The sequence below is a fragment of the Curcuma longa genome, chromosome 3, assembly GCF_044706935.1.
Source record: "Curcuma longa cultivar G26 ecotype Majalengka, Jawa Barat chromosome 3, ITB_CL_G26_1.1, whole genome shotgun sequence".
In the NCBI taxonomy this organism is placed as follows: domain Eukaryota; kingdom Viridiplantae; phylum Streptophyta; class Magnoliopsida; order Zingiberales; family Zingiberaceae; genus Curcuma; species Curcuma longa.
The window spans coordinates 9,629,350-9,649,379 of NC_133863.1; the positions used below are offsets into that span (position 1 = coordinate 9,629,350).

General features: G+C 34.9%; 3 protein-coding genes across 3 annotated transcripts; 2 read left to right on the top strand and 1 right to left on the bottom strand.

Moving 5' to 3' along the window:
- Nucleotides 1-288: 288 nt before the first annotated feature.
- Nucleotides 289-2,467, top strand: LOC141823657 (protein FLOWERING LOCUS T-like). Its single transcript, XM_074710933.1, has 5 exons — nucleotides 289-483; nucleotides 872-933; nucleotides 1,021-1,061; nucleotides 1,980-2,200; nucleotides 2,399-2,467. The coding sequence occupies exons 1-5, from the start codon at nucleotides 289-291 to the stop codon at nucleotides 2,465-2,467; spliced, it is 588 nt and encodes a 195-aa protein (XP_074567034.1).
- Nucleotides 2,468-4,071: 1,604 nt separating this feature from the next.
- On the top strand, nucleotides 4,072-11,172 carry LOC141824483 (transcription factor GTE9-like). Its single transcript, XM_074711780.1, has 10 exons — nucleotides 4,072-6,105; nucleotides 6,188-6,233; nucleotides 6,321-6,473; nucleotides 9,199-9,260; nucleotides 9,450-9,519; nucleotides 9,606-9,686; nucleotides 9,781-9,896; nucleotides 10,168-10,234; nucleotides 10,318-10,448; nucleotides 10,537-11,172. The coding sequence occupies exons 1-10, from the start codon at nucleotides 4,801-4,803 to the stop codon at nucleotides 10,792-10,794; spliced, it is 2,289 nt and encodes a 762-aa protein (XP_074567881.1). The 5' UTR covers nucleotides 4,072-4,800; the 3' UTR covers nucleotides 10,795-11,172.
- Nucleotides 11,173-12,724: 1,552 nt separating this feature from the next.
- On the bottom strand, nucleotides 12,725-19,569 carry LOC141825746 (zinc finger CCCH domain-containing protein 65-like). The gene is given in 10 exon segments (XM_074713134.1): nucleotides 12,725-13,254; nucleotides 14,627-14,890; nucleotides 15,058-15,174; nucleotides 15,906-15,967; nucleotides 16,792-16,861; nucleotides 16,994-17,042; nucleotides 17,948-18,003; nucleotides 18,090-18,170; nucleotides 19,014-19,043; nucleotides 19,169-19,569. Coding segments are annotated over 10 exon segments (1,182 nt in total). The 5' UTR covers nucleotides 19,505-19,569; the 3' UTR covers nucleotides 12,725-13,137.
- Nucleotides 19,570-20,030: the final 461 nt, after the last annotated feature.

Sequence of the window (20,030 nt, forward strand, 5' to 3'; positions counted from 1 at the left end):
GACAAGCTAGAAAAAAGATCAAGAAATCGAATGTCATACTTGATTAGAAGAAACAATTTGGCATGTTTGGTCCAAATTAAGAATCCCCCAGGTTCTTACTTGCCCTAAGAGCTTACAACTTCCCTTATATTCCCTTACAAAAAAAAATAATCGATAAATTCCAATGACCAAATCTAGGAGGAATATATTTCAATAGCTTTACTAGACTACTATATAAATGGATCTTCCTTCTCCCATTTTGTGTCAAAGAGCTAGTTCAATTTGAGTTCTCGACGATCTTGTTCGATTATGTCGAGGGATCCTCTCGTCCTTAGCAATGTAGTTGGAGATGTGCTAGACCCCTTCCTCAAGTCCGCGACAATGAAAGTGGTTTACAATAATACTAGGGAAGTGACCAATGGGTCCGAGCTCAAACCTTCAGCCATTGCAAACACGCCACGAGTCGAGATCCGAGGACGCGACTCAAGGACCCTTTACACACTCGTAAGTTACTCGCCCACAACTATACACATTAATCAAAGAAGACTAAATTAGTCATTAATGATAAAACATGATAAAATTCATTTACATATAAATGAAGATATAGTAGGAGATTATAATCTACTCCACTTAGTGAGATAAAAATTTAATTGTCGTTGTCGTCGTACAAAGTACTTTCGTCCACTAGGAAAACTATTCAAACTTTCTATTGTTAGTCATCTCTTGTGTTTCTACAAGAGAATCATGCCAACTTGGATGATAAGCCAGAATAATCAGTATTCTTTGGCATGACTACAACTAAATAGATTCTTTTATGATTATGAAATGCAGAATCTTTTCTTTGTTCTATTCAGAATGATTCTTACAAGTTGACTATGATGATCATGGCTAGGTGATGGTGGACCCTGATGCTCCAAGCCCCAGCAATCCAACCAAAAGAGAGTTCCTGCATTGGTAAGACGAATAAGCATATTGAAAACTCCTTTTCCTCGTAAAGGTTTCCTGTTCTTGATGATCATGATCATCCTTTTGTTGTGTTAGGTTGGTGACAGATATCCCAGAGACAGCCAATTCTAGTTATGGTGAGTGGAAAAAGTAAAGTTTAGAACAGTATTCATACCTAAATTTCAATTTCTGATTTGAACGATACCGTTTTGGCACGGTGCCATCACGTGGCCTTATGCCTAAAAGCAAGTGGAAAGTCAATTGAATTAGAATTTTAAAAGTTATATTGACAAAAAGGGAATAAGCATATCAAAAACTCCTTTTTCCTCGTAAAGGTTTATGTTCTTGATGATCATCCTTTTGTTTTGTTAGGTTGGTGATAGATATCCTAGAAACCGCCAAATCTAGTTATGGTGAGTCGAAAAGGTAAAGTTTAGAACAGTATTAGTATCTAAATTTTATTTCTAATTCGAATGATACTATTTTGGCACGGTGCTAATTTTGATCTTATAACCTTCCTTGGTTGTTTACCTCTAAACATACGCCTAAAGCAAGTAGAAAGTCAATTGAATTAGTTTTTAAAAAGTTATATCGATAAAAAGAGAGTAAGCATATCAAAAACTTCTTTTTTCTTTGTAAGGGTTTCCTGTTCTTTATGATGCCTTTTGCCGTGTTAAGTTAGTGACATATATCCTAGAAACAACCAATTCTAGTTACGATGAGTGAAAAAGTAAAGTTTAGAGCAGTATTCATATCTAAATTTTAGTTTCTGATTCAAACGATATTGTTTTGGCACGGTGACATGCTGCGATGATCGGAGTTAAAGAAACCAAGATGTATCCGATAACACAACACTATAGCTGATATTTATCGATACCGGTGATGATCGGAGTGATATGTTTCAGTTGTGTAGACGAATACCAACCGAAATTTGAAACTATGATAGAAAAACAAATTCATTTACATAGCCAAACTTAACATTTGCAATACAAAGGCTCTTGAACAAGGAAGATTCACAATCTTATGCAACAATGGTTCCATTTACTTGGTCCCAGGTAATGAGATTGTTTGCTATGAGAGTCCACGGCCGTCGGTCGGGATCCATCGGTTCGTGTTCGTGTTGTTCCGGCAATCATTCAGCCAAACAATCTACGCGCCCGGGTGGAGACAAAACTTCAACACTAGAGATTTTGCAGCAGCTTACAATCTCGGGGATCCCGTAGCCGCGATGTTCTTTAACTGTCAGAGGGAGAATGGATGTGGTGGAAGAAGGTATGTATGTCAACCGAACAGTCGTAACCGAACAATTCAAGTTTTTCTGACGACTCAAAACTCTTTCTTTCTTAAAAGGTATCATCAAACTTCTAGCGGATGGGGTAGAGCTTCTTCAAGGAAGGTTGAATGGTTCGACATATGATGAAAGTGTTTATCAAGAACTATTGTTTGAATGTGTTGTGACTGATTCATGATCAAGTTTGCTATCGATGTTTATCTTGATATCGAGTATGCATTGTCAAGATCAAGTTGCAAGGCCATGGCTTAGAATCTTTGTAGTTTCGTTTAAACGATTTGATCGGTTCTTCGAGCAAGTTCAACTATGCACCCAATCCATAGCATAAGTGCTAACTTCTTCAACCAGTTATTAAAACTAGTTCATGAAACTGCCCTCTCTAAGGAAGCCAAGGCACGTTGAAGATCTGTTTGTCCTCGTTCAGGCAATTCGTCGAACAGAAACCAAGCATCGTCATTGCACTCCAAAATTCTTGGAGATGGTGGTAGAAAGATTGGATTTTGCTCCAAGATTCTAGGAGTTGTCTGGATTCAATACGGCTGAGCATAACTTGATCCAAGATTCTCGTGGTCGCCACGAGCTCGCAGCGGCAACGATAAAGAATACAAACGAATCGAATCAAATCGAATAATATGAAAATATTGATATTTGAGTTAAAATTTTAAAATTATATATAATATTTGAATTTGATTCAAAATTAAAAAATATAAATAATTTTAGTTCAAGTTCGAATTGAAATTCAAGTTCGAATACAGTTTAAACTTTAATTTGAGCAGAATCGAATTATGATTTGAAATGACTTAAATTCAAGTTGAGTTTGAATTATTCAAATTTTAATTTAAATATTTTAAATTAAAATTATATAAAAATAATTAGAGTTTCATTTGAATTCAGCTCGTGAACGATTCGTCAATAAAATAAATAAAATATTATGAATTCGAATTCGACTTAAAAGAATCATCGAACATGTTCGAATTTGATTTGAATTCGATAATCTCAAATACAAATTAAATATTTTTGAATCAGTTCGAAAAATATATCAACATGCTCTATTTATTTGACAGTAAATAATAGAGGTGTTAATTCGAAATCTAAGGTTGGATTCAGATAGGATTGAAATAAATTATTAATAAAAATCTAACTTGAATATAAATTTAATCTGAAATTCAAAATTCTAAATCCCAACCCGTATAATCCGACCAATCAAAAAAATTAGAAAGAAAAAACTTTTTTTATTACTTTTCTTGATAATTCTTATCTTTATTTTATTATTTTATCATTATCATAATTATATTATATAAAATATCTTAATTTTTAAAATAAAATTTAATTAACCCTAAAAAAATCTCGTAAACTGATTAGGTCAATCAGTTTTTAAAAATAAATTTCCTTATTTAATTTGTTTGGTAAAAGATTTTGTCGTTTTAAAAAATATTTTAAAAGATATTTAAGGAAAAAAATATTTATAAAAGGGAAATTAGATCAAATCACGTGGTGCAAATGCATCTTGTCAGATTTTCCCTCACCTCTAGTCATATTTGACACGTGTAACGACTTGGCAAACACATGTTGCAAAGGGCCCTGCAGGGGATGCGGTCAACAAATTAGAAACGTGCCGTTGCCTTTTTTTGCCGAAATCGGACCCTGGCCGTTCGATTAAGACTCAGATCCGCAGAAGCTTCCCACCGCCCGTGCTTTATCTTTTCTCAATCTTGAAATCCTATTACTTACCGTCGGATCGAACCATCCAACGGTCGGATCTAACGGAGCGCCGCGCCGACCGAAACCGATCTCCTCCGCGTTCTATAAATACCGTCGAGGCTCGAGGCGAAGGCAACTCTTCGGCTTCGGTTCTGGATCTGGACGCAGCTGCCTCCGCTCGCTGTAGCCGTCGCAAGGCTCGTCGAAGAAGAGGGAAGGGGAGAGGCGGAGGAAGAGATAGAGAGGGGGAGGCGGTCGGTTTCCAGGGTTTCAGTCGGGGCGTGGCGTCGTCCTTCAAACTAGGTTTCCGATCTATGCTTCTTTTCTGTTGCTTTTTCTGTTGATTGGATTTGTGCCTCAAGGTGCATCTTGCTGGGGTTTTGCGCCGTCGAGTGTTTATAATTGGATAAGAAACCTCTCCTTTTGGATTTAGAGGCGGCGGCGTGTCGGATTCTGATGCCCTTCTGTTTTTAGGGTTTCTTCTGTGTTATTTGCATCTAGGTTAGATTCTGGTGGCAGGGTAACGGAAGGTGGCTTCGAATAAACTTGGATTTTACCTTCTGAAACATTTGATAAGGAAAACAGTGTTTTCGTTTCCGGTACGTTTGGGTCAGGAAGAATTGGGGTTTTGGTGTGAAATTGATGTTTTCTTCGCATCAATTTTAGGGCTTTTGTGCTAATTGCGTAATTCCTGGCACAATCGTTCGCAGCGTGAACGCATTGTTATCAGCACTAATCCGAATACTATATATACCCGTAAACCCAATCTGGTTGAGTAAAAGTGCACTGTTGGTGTATTACTGAGTTCAGAAAGTATAAAAAGGGCAGGAAATTTATTTTTAGCAATTATATTTCTGTTGGCTTATCCTTATGCAAGTTTTTGCATGATGCGAACAGTCTCAAATCGGATTGACTGCATGGCACCTACGGTACTTATGGAGTACACCAAAGAGAAGCAGAGAAAGAGATGCTCACAGGATCTTTCATTTTCTTTGAAGGAAAAATCACATAAATTGTCTCAAGGTTATGAGCCTCTTGCTTCTCTACCTGACTATCAGCATGATTCTGAGAAGATGCATGATTCAGAAGATGTGGGTAGTTTTGTACGTGCTCAATCAGATGATTCCAGTTCTGCAAAGAGGCAGAAGTGCATTAGTGTAAACCTAGATGGAAGTGAGGGCTTTAATATTCCACTTCAACAAATTCCTTACTTAAAAATGTCTGGCTCTCAGAGAAAGAAACTCAAAATGAGACTCAGATCAGAATTGAATCAACTACAACTGTTACAAAAGAGATTCTTCTTGAGTGCAGAAACAGTCGGTGTTATTACATCTTCTTCAGTCAATGAGAGTGAGAAAGAAGTTGACCCAAAGAGTGTTACCCAGCTGAAGCGTGCGACATCAGGAAAGTCAGAGTTTTCAAAAATGACTGTGCCTCCACCTCCTGTGGACATTTCAAGTTTGGCACTGATGAAACAATGTGAGGGACTTCTAAAGCGCTTAATGTCACACCGGTTTGCCTGGGTCTTCAACATTCCTGTAGATGTGAAGAAACTGAATATTCCAGACTATCATACTGTCATTAAGAATCCAATGGATTTGGGAACCATTAAAACGAAAATAAGCTCAGGCGGTTACTCCAGCCCATGGGATTTTGCTGCTGATGTCAGGCTAACTTTTACCAATGCAATGACATACAATCCACCCACAAACGATGTCCATTTGATGGCAGATTCATTGAGCAAGTACTTTGAACTTCGTTGGAAACCAATAGAAAAGAAGTTGGCTGCAGCTGATGCATATGTTAAGAAAGAAATTCAAGTTCCAAAACCTGTTGTGTCATCTCAGGCGAGGAAAAATCTCAGCAAGCCAGAGGTGTGCTCCCGTAAGAAAAAGAAATCCCATATTGAATGCATTGGAACTGTGTCTCAGAAGGTAATGTGCCAAATGTCAAAGGAGGAAAAACTTAGACTAGCTAGTAATTTGGAATCTCATTTGGATGATCTGCCAGATCACATATTTGATTTTCTGAGGCAACAAAGCAATATGAATGATAGTAGCGGAGAAATAGAAATTGATATTGAATCTCTTGGTGATGACACACTCTTTAAGTTACAGGATCTTCTGGATAAATATTTTCAGGAGAGAGAGATGAGACAACTGGTGAAATTTGAGCAGTGCCAAATGGAGGTACTGTGATAATAATTTAGTGTTTTTCCCCTGACACATTAATATTTCAGACAACTACATTGTTATTATTGTGTCTCTGCAGGTTTCTGAAAATGCCCTTAGCACGTCAGTGATGCATCAGTTCAAAGGTTTACCTCTTGGCTTGGTCATGATTCTTTGAAGGACATAAGTAGCTGTTGTGAGTTTGAAAACTAAGCTAGTTTGGTGATTTACAGATAATAATCCTGCTGAAGAGGATGTAGATATTGGTGGTGATGATCCTCCCATACCTAATTACCCCACCTTGGACATTCGAAAGGACACAAAGTCTAGAGAAACCAAGTGTGGCAGTTCAAGCAGTTACACTAGTGATTCAGGATCTTCCACTGGTGTGTACTTGTTTTTGTACTCACATGACCATGTGTGTATGTTTTGCTATAATGATCCAATATTAAAGATTTATACTCTCTTTTCTTTTTGTCTCTTTTTCTTTTCAACTTTGGCTATGTCATATAGATGTCGCTGATCTTGTGCTTTTATTCTAGTAGAAAAAATTCACCCACTCTGTCAGATTTCGTATTTTGGTTGTGTTCGTGATGATATTTGGTTTGTTATATTTATGCTAATTTGTTTTACTTTGCTTCAGAGTTTTATTTCTAGGTTTGTTCAAACTTTCTTATCATAGTGATTATAGTTTGTGGACACTTTATGGTTTGTATTGTTTAACAATGACCAGGCATTGCTTAGGAATCCGTCTAACTCTATATTTTATGATATGCGTAGTTTCTGGGAATCTTGAACTTATAGTGTTTTCCTTTCATGCAGAAGATATGGTTAGGAAGAGTATGACCATATTGTAAAATTTTATATCTTCATGATGAGGTTCTTTTAGGTGGTTTTAACATTATTAATTTTCTACTCTATTGCTCCATGATCTTTGAATTATTAACATTATTTTGTTTCAATACCTATTCCCAACACTTTTATACCTGGGAATTCTTGTGCATCTAGTACCTGGGAATACTTGTTATACTTGGCTTGTTTGGGCCTTTTGATATTATTATTATTATTGCTATGAGCATGTAGATAATGTAGGTTTTATTATTTTGTTACATTGAGAAGACCACAACAAATGTGTATATATGGCATGTAGTCTTAATTAATTAATCAAAAGTTTGATGTTAGATTAACTCTCCCTTGGTGTTTCAACTAAATTTATAGGATACTGGTTTGTTTTGGTGTGATGTAGGTTTTATTATTTTGTGACATCAAGAAGACCACAGATAATATGTATATATTGTGTGTAGACTTAATTAGTTAATCCAAATCATGGTATTAGACTAACTTTCCGAAGTTGAAGCATAAATATCTATTATGCTCAACTTATTACACAAAGCATAAAGTGATCCCCATTAAGTGATTTGCCAAATAATGTTAGAATGATAGAGTTATATACACGTTGACTTTTTGAATGTAACATCTTATATGAAGAGGCAATCCACTTCAATGTGTTTAATGTCATGAAACATGAATCAATTGGCATGCAGATACCTCTTGGTTGTTGCTATGCATATTCATCGCCAAGCTAATATGTAAAATCTAGATTATCAATTAAAAAGCCACATCATCTCATAGTTTATTTGTATCATTTATATTCTATATGAATTGAATTGCAACATCAATTGTAAATGATATATCTAGTCTAGTACCTAATTTCTTGCAAAAGATCAACTGCACATTTTTTTTCAGAAACTTCCAGAACTTCAAGTAGCTTCTTTCTCAGTTAATTTTACCCATTCCAAATCTTCAATAACAAGCTTTTCTTTTAGGCATTTGTAATTTTTTTTATCATACATCATCACGTTTTGATAAAAGATTCATCAAAATTTACAATCTTAATTATGCGATATTGAACACAATCTGGACTATACATTTTGTCGTTTTAGAGAGCAAATACAGTAATTGTCTGATAGAATTTTTAAAACAATTTTAGAATTTTTTCTGAAATTAAAATTTTTTTTGTCCTTTGGATTTGCATATTTTAATTTGTCCCAGGCACTATAATTTTGAAGTTGCTTCTTATAAACTTCTCTAAGAAGCTACTTACACTATCTGGGAAAGTGTTCTTGACATTCCCCTCAACATCTCGCAACTCTAATTAACTATCAAGGAAAAAAGATAATGATTGAATTGAGATAAGAAATAAGATGAAAGATCTTGAATTAATCTACATTATAGGTTCCTCATGATAAAGGTGCAAATATCTCATTTATTTCCATAGGAAGACTTAGATTGCTTCATTATGCAATTTAAGAAGCTTCCTAAATGACAAAGAAAAGGATAACTCCAAGAAAGAGGGATTTATTATTATTATTATTACTATTCGTACTGAGAAAATTGATGATAAGATGTATTAGAGTACACTCATAATCTTGGACAGAGGAAAATTTTTGTGTTAAGGGGTCTGTTGATGGTCACTGGTAAGTTTGAGAATTTAATTAACGTATCTGAGCATCAAAGATATGCCTATAATGAGGTAATGGATGATTTTGGTGGAGGGAATGAAGCTTGGTGTTACAAGACAAGTATATTTGTTAAGAGCCCACGAAATAGTGTTATTATTTAACAAGAAGGTGCATTGACAAGCTTAGATGAGAATATTAAAATGGATGGTTTAGCAGTGTAACACCTAAATGGATAATTTGTATCAGCTATCGAACTCAGAGAGCTGCATGGTCTTAGTCGATAACAAGAGAGGAGATAAACTTTTTAAAGAGGAAGTTATATTATTGCTTGAATCATAAAACAGTGAAAGAGGCTTCATATATAGGCATTTTAATAGTATTAATAATATGATTTCATAAGACATGATCAGTATTTACTAAATTTATTAGAAATAATAAAATTAAACCATGTAAAAATCAAATAAAGGTAAAATTAGTCCATGAAAGAATTTTTTTTATCAGACTGTTATATTTTTAGGAAGTTTTTTTTGTCTTATCTATATCAATGACGTTGTCAGAAAGGATAGATTAAAAAAAAAATACTGCTTGAGTTCTTTTCCTCTAATCACAACTATAAGTTCTCTGAACTTTGGTTCATTTCTCTGTCTAGACTCTGACAGTTCCAATGGAAGTGAATTAAAGAAATTTTCCATTCCCAAAGATGATGCTAAGGTATGCCCATCTCACTGACGGATTTCATAGGGTGTATTCTTCATTAATGATCGACATCCAGACATGTTTTAAGATATTACTCCTTATAGTGTTTTCACATTTGTGCCTTATGTTGGCTTATTCTTTCTCATGGTTTATTCATAAGAAATAAATCTATGTAAATCTTATATTTTTATTCTTTAATCTCAGGAAAATTCGGCAAACAAAGCAGGTTCAGATCAAGAGAAAAGTGATCTAATGAACCCGTTCGATATGACTAGTAAGTTATTTTATATCATAACCAATTGTTTTGGAAGATGTTAAAAAACAAACATGATCTTAACTAGTACTAATGGCAATATGCAGGACCTTTGAGTGAGTTTAATTGCTCGGAAAAGACTGCTGATGCGAAATCTGCGCTAGTTGACTCTGAGAGGTGTCAAGAGGGTAAGCATGAATTGTAAGAAGAAACCTGAGACCCAATGGTCCTAAGCTCTTAATTTGCATGGGTCACCTTACCTTTTACCCCTGGAAATGTTAGGGGAGCATGCTCCATCTGAGAAAAACCTATCCCCAGAAAAGCAATATAGAGTCGCTTTGCTGAGGAATCGCTTTGCCGATACAATTCTAAAAGCTAAGGAGAAAACACTTGGTCAGGTAAGGCTGATGTTCTGATGCAATTTAAACTTCTCTATTTTGCTGTGTAGTTGCTTATGTCTCTGTAGTTTTCTGATATCCAGATTATCGTATCAGCGGAATCATCATTTCATTTCCTATGAATAAAAAATTTATACAGTTTATAGATTGAATTTGCATGGTCAATTCAGAAATAGCCTTACTTTTATCTTTTGAATCTTTTGCATTTTCATTTGGCTGGGCTGTCCATGTTCTTGAATTCAAATAAATAAATTCTGATTACTGGGTTCAGGGTGCTAAAGGTGATCCTGAAAAATTGCAACGTGCAAGGGAGGAAATTAAAAGACAACAAAAAGAAGGTAATGATAGATGTCGAGTTTCATCTGATTGCACCAGAATTTACTCCATGTTATTGAGAACCTTCTGTCCTCTACTCGAATAGATCGAGCACGGCTTCAAGCAGAAGCAAAAGCTGCTGAGGAAGCTCGTAGACGAGCTGAAGCAGAAGCTGCAGCTGAAGCTAAACGTCAAAGGGAACTAGAGCGAGAAGCTGCACGCCAAGCCTTGTCAAAGGCATGTATTTCTTGGTTTTCTAATATTCTTTTGACTTTCTTTCTGCATTGCACCTTTTCACTCATATGCACTTTTGGTATCTGTGCAGATCGAAAAGACAGTTGAGATTAATGACTGTCGAATTCTTAAAGATCTTGAAATGCTTGGAACCGCTACAGCTGAGGAAATGCCCATATCTGATAAAGAAAACAACTCGGGCTATTCTCTTGATGACATAGGAGGCTTTAAACTAGGAGGCGGTAACCCGCTAGAGCAACTTGGACTATTCATGAAAGCAGATGACGAAGAAGAGGAAGAGTGTGAAAATATGCCTCTACATGATGCCGAGGAAGGGGAGATCGAATGATTCCATGTAGACTTTGTATAACTCGACTTAACTCTGGCATCTTTTCAGAAACGAGGATTCTGACACCTGCAAGAGGTAACAGACTCAAAATTCGATATGATTGGTCGCACCGTCAGTTTCTTCGACAACAATGATAGGTCCTCCTGAGGGAATTTAAGTGATGACCGATTGCTTACTGTTGTGGATCATTTGCTATAGTTAGCTTTCAGCTTTGCATAAGTTGAGATTTTTTACCCCAGAGAGGACAATATGTTTTGTGTTCTGGTGCCTGACAATCTAAACCATCTATTTAGGGAGTTGTACATAGAATGGAGTGACTGGTTTGGTCTTTGCATCATTCCATTACGATTGGCATAATCGATCATTTGTTTTTTTCAAGTAGATCACATAATTTAGATATAGTTTGTGTTTGTTGGCGTGCCGATGTGGTGATTCTTTTAGAAAAACAGAGAGACATCCCCATTAGGTATCTCAAGAAGATGGGATTCACTATTTTTTTGTCACTTGTATCCACTTTTTTTTTATCAACTTGTATCGACATCTCATGGCTTGTATGCTTGCGAATAGATCTTGAATTGATGCTAGTGTGTGATTGGCAACTAGATTCTCTCATTTACTTGTTTGTCGGTTACTTGTTTTAGCGAAATTTCATCGTTCTATTCATGTATCCACTTATCGTATGCATGCCTGGAGTGTCTGTTAGTCATGACTTGAGTCCATTGCGTGTGGAGATTTTGGGTTGTGATGCTTATGAACAGATCGTGAATCGAATGATTATCAACTAGAGCCTGTCGAGTTTTGTTTCTTAGTAGATACTCGATTAGTTCATCGGATTTGTTTGGATTGTATGTACCTATCGTTTGGTTGTGTTTTTATCAGATATATGTTTCTTCTCGATACCTATAGATGTATAGTCTTGAGTGTTTGTTGGTGATGGCTTGTGTGCTTGCAAAAAGTGTATTCACTTATCGTTAAGTGCTAGATGATATCGATAAAGTGTATCGACTTATCGTTGAGTGCCAGATGATATCGATTGTGGTGTGTGGTCACAATTGTGGAATGATTGCTAAGTGAGGACTTGTATGTTTGTGGAGATTTGGTTTGTTGATGGTAATGCACAATGAATTGACAACAGAACCCACCACGATATTTTAGTCACCTTTATTTTAAAATTAATAATTAATGAAAAAAATAGAAAATATATTTATAAATATTCAAATATTTTTTGGATTTTTTTCTTTCAAATATCAATTTTTAATACATGGGGTTTTAAAAAATATTTATTGAATTGTTAGTCATTTAAAAAATATTATTATTATTATTATTTAGTCTAGTGAGTTTAGTCAATCAATAAAGCCATGATTAGGGATGATAATGGAATCGATTTGGGTCGGATTTTATATTTTCCATCTCTATCTTCATTTATTATATTTATTCCTATTCGGTATTTAATTTTCATTCTCGTAAATCCATCTCTATCTTCATATCAATCAGAGGATCCAATATTCTCTACACTAATAATTTTCTCTATTTCATTCAATTACTAATTTATTTTTTTATTTCATAATTAACTTTGAATGTAAACTACTATGATATTGATATTTGAAAATCAATATTAAAATAGTGATGATTTTTAAAAATCAAATCAACATCAAAGTAGTGATGATTTTTAAAAATCAATTCAATACCAAAGTTTATTTATTTTTGAAAATCAATACCACAATAATATTAGATTTAAAAAAACAATACTTATATATATATATTATTTAATTGAATATTCAAGTAGAATATAAATAGGATTTTATCATACCTCCATACTTAAATCCTAAAATTTCCATACCAAATTACTTAATTGAATAATAAAAAAAATCCTTCTACATCCTCCTTCATTCAAGTTAGGTATATTGGATTCTGAAAAATTATAATCCCTAACCGTGATCAACCGGGCCCCAGCTTGTTCTCAATGCTTCACTCCATAAGATCATTCACAATTAGAGATATGGAACTAAAGTTTCAACTCTCAACCTCGAAAAGTTCTCTTCAATTTTTTTTGTACAATCGCTAATACTTATCGATAAATTTATCAACATGAATCCATCTTCAAGTAGAATTGGGAAGGGCTCTTCTATACACAAATATTGTCCTTGTTCTTACAAAGTCTACAAGAGTGCCAACACCTGAGCTCGGATTCCACCATCAACAATTAAGTAGGGATCACCTGACATTGCTTATTGCTCCTTTGTCGCTTAATTCGCCAACAAAAATCAGCCACATTTGGATGAGAACTCCGAATGAGGTGAGGTTGTTATCGAAAAGGGTATTTACTCGGAACGAATCTGAGCATCATTGGAGATTTGGATGATGAAACTTGCTCGTTATTTTTAACTTTGCAAGCCTTATTTTTGATGAAGTACTGACACTCTGGCTTGCCGGTCTTTCGGAATATTCATCGGTGTGTATCTGATGATTCACAAGGGCATAGCATTAGCTCTCATCGTCGTCGTAGAAAGATATAACTACAATGTAACAGATATACATTGCCGAAACAAACGTTACATACAAAACCTAAAAACAAAAAAGCATGCCGAAACAAACATTACACTAAAAATGTTTCATTGCTTCATGAAAAGAAATTCTCATTGAAGCATGGTTATGAAGCTTTGGAACAGAAACATTGAAACCGGATATCTCTATGTTTCGGTTAGTTCACACGCGCGCAAAAAGGAACTAGTCAAAGATCAATCCGATCAGCTGGCTTCTACAGAACCAGTAGAACTGATTGGTTTTCAAGAGAAAACAGAGTCAGTTTTGTCATGTAACTAGAAATGTCAAAAGTTTTCATTCACAAGTTCACATAATTACAATCATATTTCACCCTACCCTAAACCCTAAATAGTTCAAAGGTAAATCTCCTAGAATCCTCTGCTTAAAATACAATTGTAAATTGTTTGTTTTAATTTTTTTTAATATCAATATATTTATTTAAATATATTTATTTTATTTAAATATAAATGATGATATAATAGGGGATAGAGCTCAATGGCGTAAAAGGATCCATATAGCCGACCCCACTTAGTGGGATAAGGCTTGGTTGTTGTTGTTGTTGTTGTTGTTGTATCGAATCTAGTAAACTATTATTTTATTTGTTATATATAATTATAATCTTTCATAAGGAGATTTTTAGTTGATTTTGATAAATATGCAACTCAAACAATTAATATGGCTTGGTTAGACCAACTAACTTGTTTTGGTTGATGCCTGAGTTGATCTGCAACTTGCCTGATCGAACCATTGTTTTGACTAGCAAACTTGTAACTTTAAACTCGATTTTTTATTTTGATTTTATAATTATGCATCTAAGAATACTACCAGATGCCATGCCTAAAGTTAGTGGTGTGGAAATTGTGCAAAACAAAACCTAGCACACTAAGATTAAGGTTTGGTTTCGGGTTGGGGTTGAGAAATTTTTTCTAAAACAAAAATAGCATATGAGAAAATATATGAAATATAGTTGGCAACTTTTTCCTTGCATCTCACATGTGTAAACAAGATATTATATCAAGTACACATTCAAAGCAGCATCAACAATATAAGAATGCATTGTTTTTAATGGGAAATCTCTAAAAATACTAGTAGTTATCCTTTAAACAAATTAACACATTTAAGATTGTAGATTCGGAAATAAGCACAACATATTAAGACTGAAGCTTTTGCATGATTTTTTTGGCATTAGGTTTTCATGTTATGATATGCATTCATGAAGTTCTTAAACAAAGTAAAGGATTGCAGTAAGGATTTCATAATTCTAGCATGAGATTGAGAGGCAAGTTACCTGATAGTCATTGTATTCTGAACTTGAATGGAATGGGAATACTTGAGGGTGTAAGTTTGGTTCCGGGAAATAAGACGGCGATGCAACTGTTAAAGGAGTTGGCACATGAAATGTTCCTTGAGCAAGGTTGGGTGTATGTTGCACAGATCCAGGAAGGGCACATTGTTCATCGATTGCTATGGTAGGGTCAGGATGGTGGTACTTACAATTCACTGTGTATTTACAGTTACCAGTACGCATATAGTATGGGCATTCCTTCTTTCCCTACGATGCAACATAAAATTTGAGATGTCGAACCATGCAATAATCATGCTTGAAGTTGACAAATAGTAAAATATGTTACCAAAAATAAGATTCAGCCTTGTTATACATGTAACATGTTACGAACCAATAAAAATCAATGAAAGTGATGATCACATTGCATAACTTACTGGTCTAATAGGAAGACCTAAGAAGTTTAGTACTATTGGAGTGACTTCTATTTTCTTCGGAAAATGAGCATACTTGCAGGAGTTCCCAAACTTGCACCCGCCAGGTGTTGTGTAGAACTGTAGAATAAAGTGCATGTTATCAACGCAATTAATGCAGTTATAAATATTAAATGAATAAAATTGGATAGCAGAAGTATAGTATTTAGTCTTAAACCAGTGGTGGTGAACCATCAAGAAAAGTAGCAATTGGAAGAAGTTTATAATAAAAGCCTATGAGAGTTGTAATTCAGGGTACTAAATGCGATCCACATAGACGATTGAGGCATTAATACTGTTAGTTTGCTGATACCAAATCATAGATGCAACAAGCACCTTTATGGCTCATTCTATGGTTCGTAAAAGTTGGTTATACACAAAATTTTGCATTTTTAGTTTTCATTTCTCCAGAAAATTGAACTTTTGGACACCAAATTTATGATTAGAGGTGAATTGTGTCAAAAAAGTAATGATAAATATTTGTTTATTCTTCTATTCAATTTTAAATTCTATTTTACAAAAGATGAAAAGTGAAAATAGATATTTTCATGAACCAAAACAATCAACTCACTGGAAAAGCATGAAGCTTAGTGGCTTGGTAATGCAAAGAAAACTTGCTTCACCTCCACATTTTACATTGAAGAAAAGTAACAGAAAACCTAAATAAGTGAAACTAACATAAAGGAAATTTTGACTGCATAACCTATAGTTCGTGATTTACAAACACTGTATATCCATAATTGTAGAACACAATACAGATTGTATAAAAGGCTAAACAAGAAATATAATGATCACTTAAAAAAAAACCATACCTTGCATTCTATCACCCCAGTCTTTCCTGAAATGGCTTCGTTACTCATTTTTTCTCAGCAATCTTTCAATTGCAATTTTTGGGAAGAAAAAGGAAACTGAGATTTGATCAGAACCTTATATAATAATGAAAAGCTTGATGGCACAGTCAAATTTTCTATCACAGACAAAAGAAAAGCTTTTATAGGCTAAAAAATGATTAGGATTATTGCTTCTTTTCTTCTTTCATGTTCTTTTAGTGCATATATTTTAAGTCATGTACTGTTTGTTAGAATAAATAATTTAGTACCCTGAATTAAGCATTCGTTTTCTTCATCGTACTCGATTTGCATGAAGTGATTATTAAAATAGATAGAATGATATCTGAAAATTAGAGTAACTTAATGGACACTAACAACCAAGCAAAGCCACTTCAATTTGCAATTTCATGAGAGAGTCAAAACTTTAGTCACAAAATTCATGAAGTTTCATCCATGGAACCACTTTTGCAAGTCCAATAGATAAAACACCCACTTTAAATTCTAGCTTATGATAAGTCTTTTGTAGTAACAGATGATTTTTTAAAAGGTGGTCGTTAAGTTTTTGTCAGCATGTTTTAATTATAAGACAGCAAACTTCCATATCCAGTGTCTCCAAGCAGGAATGCTTTTAGAGCATTGTTTGGCCGACACAATTACTGGACATCACACTAGCTTATGCTAGAGGAATCACTTGTATGCATTTTTGCAAAGCTATGCAAATTTTCATGAAAAAAAAGGGTAAAACATAAAGAAAAGATTGTCCCCAAGATTGAAGCTCTCCAATACTAGGACTGTTGACAGGCTATGTTGGAAGGATTTGGAAGACCTAATCTACAAAATTAATCGTTAAAAAAAATGGACTAGCAACAAAAAATGCTAACCTTGCTATCTTCTTGTTCCATCCTTCTGGAAGAAGTTTGTAACTCCACCTTGTCAACCTGTCAACGAAAGTCAAGAAGAAAATAAAAAACAAAGGCATTGTATTCTGATGATAAGTTGATAGGAAAAAAAAATTGTAAATTACTGCCGTTATGGACAGAATTATTGACCTTTTTCTCAGTTTGCTCAACCTTTTTAAAGGGAGGTCCCTTTTGCTTTCCCATATCATTCTTTTGAAACAAACAAGCAAAAAAGCAAAGCCATGTCAGTATAAATGCAAAAGAGAGTTCTTACCTAGCATTCAGGAGTTGTGATCCTAAAGCACATGCATAATTGTAGAGCTTCCTACAGTTTGTGTAAACAGCTAAAGAAGAAACATAATGGTGAGTTTTTTTAAAAAAAAAGAAAACCATATCTTGCATTCTGTTAATCCAACCTTTCCTGGAATGACTTCTATACCCATTTCCTCAGCAATCTTTCAAATGCAAATTATGAATAGAAAAAAAAAGGGAGAAGAAGAAACTTAGATTTAATCAGAAGCCTGTAGAATAAAGGAAAATTTGATAACACATAAAAGTTACAAGAGCTGAGACCCAAAAAACCTTCTGCAAACCAATCAAATGATTGACAATATTTCTTTTTTTGTTGTTGGAATAAATAATTTACTCCCCCCGTACTTGTAGCATTAAAAATTGTCAAAAATCCAAAAAAGCCCTATTCATGGAGGCACTTTCAAGTCTCTAGGTGATAAAATATCCTCTTTCAATTCTAACTTAAGTCTTTTGTTGTAATAGCTGATTTTTATAAGGTTAACAATGTCTCTTTGTTGGCAAATTTTGATAATAAGGTAGCAAACTTCCCTATCAATTTTGCTAGTGTCTCCAAGAAGGTTTGCTTTGAAAGCATTGTTTGACCAACACAGTTACTAGACATTGTACCTTCTTATGCTAGAGGAATCACTTGTATGCACTTTGCAAATGAGAATTTTCAAAGAAAAAGAAACATAAAACAAGGACTGCCCATGTGATTGAAGCTCTACAAATGCAAGGACTGTGGACAAACTTGCACAGATCCTTTGAAAGGGTTTGAGCTACAAAAATAATCCTTAAAAAGATAGAGCAGTAAAAGTAGTAGCAATGTTAACCTTGCAATCTACCTGTTCCAATCTTCTGGAAGAAGTTTGTTTCTCTACCTTGTCATCCTATCAAACGAAGGCCAAGAATAAAAGATAAACAGATATTTATTAGGATTTATAAGTTGAAAGAAAAAAATAAGGTAAATAATTACACTTATGATAGAGATGTTCACCTTTGTCTCAGTTTGCTCAACCTTTTTTAAGGGAGGTTCCTTTTGCTTTCCTGTAGTATTCTTTGAAAACTAACGGGCGAAAAAGCAAAATTATGTCAGTATAAGTGCATAAGAGAGTTCCTACTAAGCAAACAGGAGAATGATGCAATCCAACTGCTTTCGTTCCCACCTAAAACCTCCAACTTACCCCTCGATTTCATTTTTCAACCTTTCTCTATGCACATAGCATCTCCTCAATCATGTGTCAGCTATTCCATTCGCAAAAAAATTTGCAAACTTCACCCTATCTACAGATTTTTTCCCTACCAGCCATTACCTGTATAGCAATGATTGTAGACTCTTTCTTTGTCCTTCTCAAAAGTATTGCTTCTTGTTTGCCACATTGTGACATGTTCTAGTTAGTTGTTTGTTTGTTTAACTCCTTTCTTTTCATATTCAATCGTCGATTTGCTGCTCCATGTTCATCCAACCACCAATTCTTGTAGACAATCTGTACTCATGTTAGAATGCAAAAATCGTCTTTTAAGCCCGGTCGGCCTCCAATCTCACAATAAGCAGTAATTCGAATTTGTTGGCATTGATGGACATGTCATAAACAAACTGTTTCTCCTGAATGAATGTATGGATCATCAGGGGACCAAAGAAGCTACCTAATTTGACGTTATAAAGTGATTTAGAGACCATAAAATCATCAGAATCTATTCCTTTGTAATCCTATCAAATTTGATCTTGTTTATTCAAACTTCAAACACTTGCAGCGTTTTTATCCGAGGAGGCGCGACTGATGTATAAAGCTAGTCACTAATGTGCCGTTGTAGAAACTCCAAGAACAACAACGAAAAAAAAGGGGCAAAATCAAGAAATTTCCTAAGAATTTGGGAAAAGATGCAAACTTTGAATCACCTGAGCATTTTCCCCGTCTCTCTTCCAGACCTGCCAATCAAGAACATATAATTCTCCGATTATCACCAGGCAAACACTCCGTATTCGAACCCTTCAAGAAGCAAAACTGGGAGAAAAAAAAATCCGTATAACAGAAACAAAAAAAGTAGAACAACCCAAGGTTTCGTTCGCCCTGCAGGATGATTGAACCTGCAGCTAGTCCCAAATTTGCACGTCCCGGTCTTCATATAAAATGCGCAATCGGGTCTCCTGTGAAACTGCGTCGGGACCTCCTTCTCCGTTTCCTTCTCCCCTTCATTAGGCGTTCCAGGATCGGGATCAACACCAGCACCATCACCAGCTGCGGCGATCTCCTGGCCACCAACCCCGTTTCCAGTCTTCTCCTCCACCAACAACCTTGCTAGTTCTGTGAGGACGTCCATGGATCTCGGAGGAGGAATATGAAGGGTTTCATAATTTTCCACGGCGGGCTTTCCCGCGGCGCTCCCCATTCGCCCGTCGCCGGCGATGGACAGGGCCGAAACAAAGCGAAGCAGGTGGGAAAGTGAGCCACTGGAGTCTTCGTCTCGAAGTGTATAATTCGAGTGCCTACCAATCCTGTGTGTTTATGAGAACACCAAACAGATCAAACCGATTTTTCCATTCGACCAAATTCATGGGTCCCGCGCTTGATGAATGACGTGGCGTCTCGAGAAGACATGCAAGTGCAAGTCGTTCGAAATGCTGAACCGTGATTTAGCCGAAATAGGACGACGTCATACTTCTGCTCGTTGGTAAAGAACGAGCTGTAAAGAATCAAAAGCAAATGTCATACAGATAAAGTTAATTAAACAAATAAATTTAAACATAAATTATGAATTATAATATTTTTTTAAAAAATAAATAAATTTATATTATCAAAATTAATAATCAATCAAATAAATATAAAATTATAAAATTTTTAAACAATTAAAAACTCAATAATATTTAAACAAATTAAATTTAAATTATACTTAAAATCAAAAAGTTTTGAACTTT

Coding starts and splice junctions, on each gene's coding strand:
- LOC141823657 (XM_074710933.1), top strand. CDS start 289: ATGTCGAGGGATCCTCTCGTCCTTAGCAATGTAGTTGGAGATGTGCTA. Junction 484..871: donor CAAGGACCCTTTACACACTC/GTAAGTTACTCG, acceptor GATCATGGCTAG/GTGATGGTGGACCCTGATGC. Junction 1,062..1,979: donor GACAGCCAATTCTAGTTATG/GTGAGTGGAAAA, acceptor ACTTGGTCCCAG/GTAATGAGATTGTTTGCTAT.
- LOC141824483 (XM_074711780.1), top strand. CDS start 4,801: ATGATGCGAACAGTCTCAAATCGGATTGACTGCATGGCACCTACGGTA. Junction 6,474..9,198: donor TGATTCAGGATCTTCCACTG/GTGTGTACTTGT, acceptor TTCTCTGTCTAG/ACTCTGACAGTTCCAATGGA. Junction 9,897..10,167: donor AGGAGAAAACACTTGGTCAG/GTAAGGCTGATG, acceptor TACTGGGTTCAG/GGTGCTAAAGGTGATCCTGA.